This window comes from Oncorhynchus tshawytscha, unplaced genomic scaffold, assembly GCF_018296145.1.
Source record: "Oncorhynchus tshawytscha isolate Ot180627B unplaced genomic scaffold, Otsh_v2.0 Un_contig_2185_pilon_pilon, whole genome shotgun sequence".
Lineage (NCBI taxonomy): Eukaryota > Metazoa > Chordata > Actinopteri > Salmoniformes > Salmonidae > Oncorhynchus > Oncorhynchus tshawytscha.
Window position 1 is genome coordinate 30,001 of NW_024608235.1, and position 7,572 is coordinate 37,572.

Genomic DNA, 7,572 nt, shown 5'->3' on the forward strand with positions numbered 1-7,572 from the left:
TAGAGGAGGTAAAACAACACTACTCAATCTGATCTGTAGAGGAGGTAAAACAACACAACTCAATCTGATCTGTAGAGGAGTTTAAACAACACTACTCAATCTGATCTGTAGAGGAGTTTAAACAACACTACTCAATCTGATCTGTAGAGGAGTTTAAACAACACAACTCAATCTGATCTGTAGAGGAGGTTAAACAACACTTCTCAATCTGATCTGTAGAGGAGGTAAAACAACACAACTCAATCTGATCTGTAGAGGAGGTTAAACAACACTACTCAATCTGATCTGTAGAGGAGGTTAAACAACACAACTCAATCTGATCTGTAGAGGAGGTTAAACAACACAACTCAATCTGATCTGTAGAGGAGGTTAAACAACACTACTCAATCTGATCTGTAGAGGAGGTTAAACAACACAACTCAATCTGATCTGCAGAGGAGGTTAAACAACACAACTCAATCTGATCTGTAGAGGAGGTTAAACAACACTACTCAATCTGATCTGCAGAGGAGGTTAAACAACACTACTCAATCTGATCTGCAGAGGATGTTAAACAACACTACTCAATCTGATCTGTAGAGGAGGTAAAACAACACTACTCAATCTGATCTGTAGAGGAGGTAAAACAACACTACTCAATCTGATCTGCAGAGGATGTTAAACAACACTACTCAATCTGATCTGTAGAGGAGGTTAAACAACACAACTCAATCTGATCTGTAGAGGAGGTTAAACAACACAACTCAATCTGATCTGTAGAGGAGGTTAAACAACACTACTCAATCTGATCTGTAGAGGAGGTTAAACAACACTACTCAATCTGATCTGTAGAGGAGGTGAAACAACACTACTCAATCTGATCTGTAGAGGAGGTGAAACAACACAACTCAATCTGATCTGTAGAGGAGGTAAAACAACACTACTCAATCTGATCTGTAGAGGAGGTGAAACAACACAACTCAATCTGATCTGTAGAGGAGGTAAAACAACACTACTCAATCTGATCTGTAGAGGAGGTGAAACAACACTACTCAATCTGATCTGTAGAGGAGGTGAAACAACACTACTCAATCTGATCTGTAGAGGAGGTTAAACAACACAACTCAATCTGATCTGTAGAGGAGGTGAAACAACACTACTCAATCTGATCTGCAGAGGAGGTGAAACAACACAACTCAAACTGATCTGTAGCGGTAAAACAACACAACTCAATCTGATCTGTAGAGGAGGTTAAACAACACAACTAAATCTGATCTGTAGAGACACTGAAACTAATGAAAGAAACAGAGCAGCTGTTGCCTTTATGCCAACTGGCAGAGATAGCAGGCGTCTGTCTGTGCGAGTGAGGAGCAAGACAAAGAGAGTGATTTAAACTTGGCCATGACATAGTTATCAGTAGTGCAGGAGAACAGACATCTGTGAACACAGTATTACAGTATACTCAGGGGACAGTGTGCGTTTCCATCTGTGTGTCTTCAGTGGTGCCACACTGAAAAGGTTGGGTGTTCAGAGGTGGGTGTGGTTTCTTGTGTTTGTCAGTTGTAGTTTAGTCGTGGACACAGCCAATCACAATCTTCCTCTACTTTGCATGTTCTGAATAATTAATATCACCATCACTCTCTCTCTTTGTCTTTCCCCAGAAGAGCCCAACACAACGGTAAATGCATTCTGATGACTTCTCTGCTATCTTCTTTTGTCTGTCCGCAAGATGACTGTGGTTCCCTGAGCACCCAGACAGTCAGAGAACCAATCAGAGAGCCAGTCAGAGAACCAATCGGAGACGGCTATGAGAGGCTGTCGTTCTCGGGGCAGAAGCTTCCTCCAGGGTTCCCCGGGCCCTTTATTTTCCCTGAGGGGCTGTCGTCAATAGAGACTCTGCTCACTAACATCCAGGTGGGGCTCTACTCTCTGTTCTCTACTGAATCGTCCCAGAAGGTGTAATGGTGACCATGTTTTGCTGAACCATGTTTTAATATTGGAGGCTGTATCTTCTTTCTCTACTAACAGTTTGTTATCACACATCTGGATGAGTAACTCCACCTCATCTCATCTCTCTGTCTGTGTCTCTGGGCTACACCTCATCTCATCTCTCTGTCTGTGTCTCTGGGCTCCACCTCATCTCATCTCTCTGTCTGTGTCTCTGGGCTCCACCTCATCTCATCTCTCTGTCTGTGTCTCTGGGCTCCTCCTCATCTCATCTCTCTGTCTGTGTCTCTGGGCTCCACCTCATCACATCTCTCTATCTGTGTCTCTGGGCTCCTCTCATCACATCTCTCTATCTGTGTCTCTGGGCTCCTCCTCATCTCATCTCTCTATCTGTGTCTCTGGGCTCCTCCTCATCTCATCTCTCTGTCTGTGTCTCTGGGCTCCACCTCATCTCATCTCTATCTGTGTCTCTGGGCTCCACCTCATCTCATCTCTCTATCTGTGTCTCTGGGCTCCTCCTCATCTCATCTCTCTGTCTGTGTCTCTGGGCTCCTCCTCATCTCATCTCTCTATCTGTGTCTCTGGGCTCCACCTCATCTCATCTCTCTATCTGTGTCTCTGGGCTCCACCTCATCTCATCTCTCTGTCTGTGTCTCTGGGCTCTCACCTCATCTCATCTCTCTATCTGTGTCTCTGGGCTCCACCTCATCTCATCTCTCTATCTGTGTCTCTGGGCTCCACCTCATCTCATCTCTCTATCTGTGTCTCTGGGCTCCATCTCATCTCTCTATCTGTGTCTCTGGGCTCCACCTCCTCATCTCTATCTCATCTCATCTCTCTGTCTGTGTCTCTGGGCTCTCTCACATCTCTCTATCTGTGTCTCTGGGCTCCACCTCATCTCATCATCTCTATCTGTGTCTCTGGGCTCCTCCTCATCTCATCTCTCTATCTGTGTCTCTGGGCTCCACCTCATCTCATCTCTCTCTATCTGTGTCTCTGGGCTCCACCTCATCTCATCTCTCTAACTGTGTCTCTGGGCTCCTCCTCATCTCTCTATCTGTGTCTCTGGGCTCCACCTCATCTCATCTCTCTGTCTGTGTCTCTGGGCTCCACCTCATCTCATCTCTATCTGTGTCTCTGGGCTCCACCTCATCTCATCTCTCTGTCTGTGTCTCTGGGCTCCACCTCATCTCATCTCTCTATCTGTGTCTCTGGGCTCCTCCTCATCTCATCTCTCTATCTGTGTCTCTGGGCTCCACCTCATCTCATCTCTCTGTCTGTGTCTCTGGGCTCCTCCTCATCTCATCTCTCTATCTGTGTCTCTGGGCTCCACCTCATCTCATCTCTCTATCTGTGTCTCTGGGCTCCTCCTCATCTCATCTCTCTATCTATGTCTCTGGGCTCCACCTCATCTCATCTCTCTAACTGTGTCTCTGGGCTCCACCTCATCTCATCTCTCTATCTGTGTCTCTTGGGGATCACCAATCATTATTTAAACCTCAACTCTACCTACAGCATATTTGTTTTGAATTTTAAAAAATTTAAGTGAACATTTTGAGCTGAGATAAGAAATGTAGAAACTACAGTGATGTATAGATTTAGATTAGAGATGTAGAGACTACACACTACAGTGATGTATGGATTTAGATTAGAGATGTAGAGACTACACACTACAGTGATGTATGGATTTAGATTAGAGATGTAGAGACTACACACTACAGTGATGTATGGATTTAGATTAGAGATGTAGAGACTACACACTACAGTGATGTATAGATTTAGATTAGAGATGTAGAGACACACTACATCAGACTACACACTACAGTGATGTATAGATATAGATTAGAGATGTAGAGACTACACACTACAGTGATGTATAGATATAGATTAGAGATGTAGAGACTACACACTACAGTGATGTAAAGATTTAGATTAGAGATGTAGAGACTACACACTACAGTGATGTATGGATTTAGATTAGAGATGTAGAGACTACACACTACATCAGACTACACACTACAGTGATGTATAGATTTAGATTAGAGATGTAGAGACTACACACTACATCAGACTACACACTACAGTGATGTATAGATATAGATTAGAGATGTAGAGACTACACACTACAGTGATGTATGGATTTAGTGTAACAGCCTCTTGATGTGTGTCTTACTCTGTGCCCTCCAAGCAGGGCTTGCTGAAGGTTGCCATAGACAACACGCGCGCTCAGGACAAGCAGGTGCAGACGGAGAAGTCAGAGCTGAAGATGGAACTGTTCAGAGAGAGGGAGCTAAGAGAGACACTGGAGAGACAGCTCACCATGGAGCAGAAAAACAGAGGTCGGTTACCACTACATTACCCACAACACACTGCACACCACACTACACTACATTACCCACAGTGAACTGTTCAGAGAGAGGGAGCTAAGAGAGACACTGGAGAGACAGCTCACCATGGAGCAGAAAAACAGAGGTCGGTTAACACTACATTACCCACAACACACTGCATACTACACTACACTACATTACCCACAACACACTGCACACCACACTATACTACCACAGTGAACTGTTCAGAGAGAGGGAGCTAAGAGAGACACTGGAGAGACAGCTCACCATGGAGCAGAAAAACAGAGGTCGGTTAACACTACATTACCCACAACACACTGCACACTACACTACACTACATTACATTACCCACAACACACTGCACACTACACTACATTACCCACAACACACTGCACACCACACTACACTACATTACCCACAGTGAACTGTTCAGAGAGAGGGAGCTAAGAGAGACACTGGAGAGACAGCTCACCATGGAGCAGAAAAACAGAGGTCGGTTAACACTACATTACCCACAACACACTGCACACTACACTACATTACCCACAACACACTGCACACCACACTACACTTCATTACCCACAGTGAACTGTTCAGAGAGAGGGAGCTAAGAGAGACACTGGAGAGACAGCTCAACATGGAGCAGAAAAACAGAGGTCGGTTAACACTACATTACCCACAACACACTGCACACTACACTACATTACCCACAACACACTGCACACCACACTACACTACATTACCCACAGTGAACTGTTCAGAGAGAGGGAGCTAAGAGAGACACTGGAGAGACAGCTCACCATGGAGCAGAAAAACAGAGGTCGGTTAACACTACATTACCCACAACACACTGCATATACACTACACTACATTACCCACAACCCACCGACACACCATACTACTCATCTCTGTTTCTAGTGAGCCCTGAAAACAAGCACTGCAATTCCTCACAATTCTCAACTGTTGTGTGTATTTCAGTGCTGATCCAGAAGCGCCTGAAGAAAGAGAAGAAGAGTAAGAGGAAACTTCAGGAGGCTCTGCAGTTTGAGTGTAAACTGAGAGACCATGCTGAGCAGACTCTGCAGCAGACTGGAGCGTCAGACAGAGCCCTCTGTGGTAAGTCTCCAGGCTACATTACAGGGTAGCCTAGTGGTTAGAGTGTAGAGGCGGCAGGGGTAGCCTAGTGGTTAGAGTGTAGAGGCGGCAGGGGTAGCCTAGTGGTTAGAGTGTAGAGGCGGCAGGGGAGCCTAGTGGTTAGAGTGTAGAGGCGGCAGGGGGAGCCTAGTGGTTAGAGTGTAGAGGCGGCAGGGTAGCCTAGTGGTTAGAGTGTAGAGGCGGCAGGGGTAGAGCCTCACAGTGGTTAGAGTGTAGAGGCGGCAGGGGAGCCTAGTGGTTAGAGTGTAGAGGCGGCAGGGGAGCCTAGTGGTTGAGAGTGTAGAGGCGGCAGGGTAGCCTGCAGTGGTTAGAGTGTAGAGGCGGCAGGGGAGCCTAGTGGTTAGAGTGTCCAGGCGTAGCCATTACAGGGGAGCCTAGTGGTTAGAGTGTAGAGGCGGCAGGGGAGCCTAGTGGTTAGAGTGTAGAGGTGGCGGGGGTAACCTAGTGGTTAGAGTGTAGAGGCGGCAGGGTAGCCTAGTGGTTAGAGTGTAGAGGCGGCAGGGGAGCCTAGTGGTTAGAGTGTAGAGGCGGCGGGGGTAACCTAGTGGTTAGAGTGTAGAGGCGGCAGGGTAGCCTAGTGGTTAGAGTGTAGAGGCGGCAGGGGAGCCTAGTGGTTAGAGTGTAGAGGCGGCAGGGGAGCCTAGTGGTTAGAGTGTAGAGGCGGCGGGGGGTAGCCTAGTGGTTAGAGCGTTGGACTAGTAACCGGAAGGTTGCCTAGTTCAAACCCCCAAGCTGACAAGGTACAAATCTGTCGTTCTGCCCCTGAATAGGCAGTTAACCCACTGTTCCTAGGCCGTCATTGAAAATAAGAATTTGTTCTTAACTGACTTGCCTAGTTAAATAAAGGTAAAAAATAAAAGTTTTTACATTTAATTTAATTTACATTTGACTCTTTATTCTTAATTTTGACTTCATGGTGCAGTTTTCCGTTGTGTTCCTTTATGAAAATGAATGCATTGCCCTTTTACTTCTCATTTACTAGTAATTAGGTTGATAATTAATGACTAAACTCCTGCCTCTCCGTCATCATTACCCTCCAATCAGACTCACTGACCCAGGAAGTAGACAACGGTAACCAAGGTAACGGCAGGACTGACGCAGAGGCAGCGATACAAGGTACGGCAGCTTCTGAATGGCTCATCCTTATCCTCGTTGCCTAAATGTCCGGGTGTTTACGTTGAGTTAAAGTAACGCCGTTGGTCTGTGTGGCAGCAATCTAATTGATAAACAGTTTTTAATAGTTAAGTGTTGAAGGTATAATACTATTCTGTTACGGAGGTGTTTCAGAGCATTTCAGATGTTCTCATTGTTCTGTGTATCAGAACGACAGTACACCCCATCTACCCCCTCTCTCTCTCTCTGCTGCAGACCCCATCTACCCCCTCTCTCTCTGCTGCAGACCCCATCTCCCCCCTCTCTCTGCTGCAGACCCCATCTACCCCCTCTCTCTCTGCTACAGACCCCATCTACCCCCTCTCTCTCTGCTGCAGACCCCATCTACCCCCTCTCTCTCTGCTGCAGACCCCATCTGCCCCCCTCTCTCTCTGCTACAGACCCCATCTACCCCCTCTCTCTCTCCTGCTGCAGACCCCATCTACCCCTCTCTCTCTGCTGCAGTCCCCATCTACCCCCTCTCTCTCTCCTGCTGCAGTCCCCATCTACCCCCTCTCTCCTGCTGCAGTCCCCATCTACCCCCTCTCTCTCTCCTGCTGCAGACCCCATCTACCCCCTCTCTCTCTCCTCCTACAGAGTCCCCACAGACCCCATCTACCCTCTCTCTCTGCTCCAGTCCCCATCTACCCCCCCTCTCTCTCCTCCTGCAGAGTCCCCCACAGACCCCATCTACCCCCTCTCTCTCTGCTCCAGACCCCATCTACCCCCTCTCTCTCTGCTGCAGTCCCCCACAGACCCCATCTACCCCCTCTCTCTCTCCTCTTGCAGAGTCCCCCACAGACACCATCTACCCCTCTCTCTCCTGCTGCAGTCCCCCACAGACCCCATCTACCCCCCCTCTCTCCTGCTTCAGTCCCCCACAGACCCCATCTACCCCCTTCTCTCCTGCTCCAGTCCCCCACAGACCCCATTTACCCCCTCTCTCCTGCTGCAGTTCCCCACAGACCCCATCTACCCCCTCTCTCTCTCT

General features: G+C 47.6%; 1 protein-coding gene across 1 annotated transcript in view; it reads left to right on the forward strand.

The window, feature by feature from the left end:
- The window catches only part of LOC121843349 (dachshund homolog 1-like), a gene marked incomplete at its 5' end in the record, with an annotated part of 28,634 nt that extends 21,943 nt beyond the window's left edge, over positions 1-6,691 (forward strand). Inside the window, 4 exons of the mRNA XM_042312964.1 lie at positions 1,709-1,893; positions 4,118-4,265; positions 5,253-5,390; positions 6,474-6,691. Of these exons, the coding sequence (XP_042168898.1) occupies positions 1,709-1,893; positions 4,118-4,265; positions 5,253-5,390; positions 6,474-6,589 (587 nt within the window). The remainder of the gene's footprint in view (positions 1-1,708; positions 1,894-4,117; positions 4,266-5,252; positions 5,391-6,473) is intronic.
- Positions 6,692-7,572: the final 881 nt, after the last annotated feature.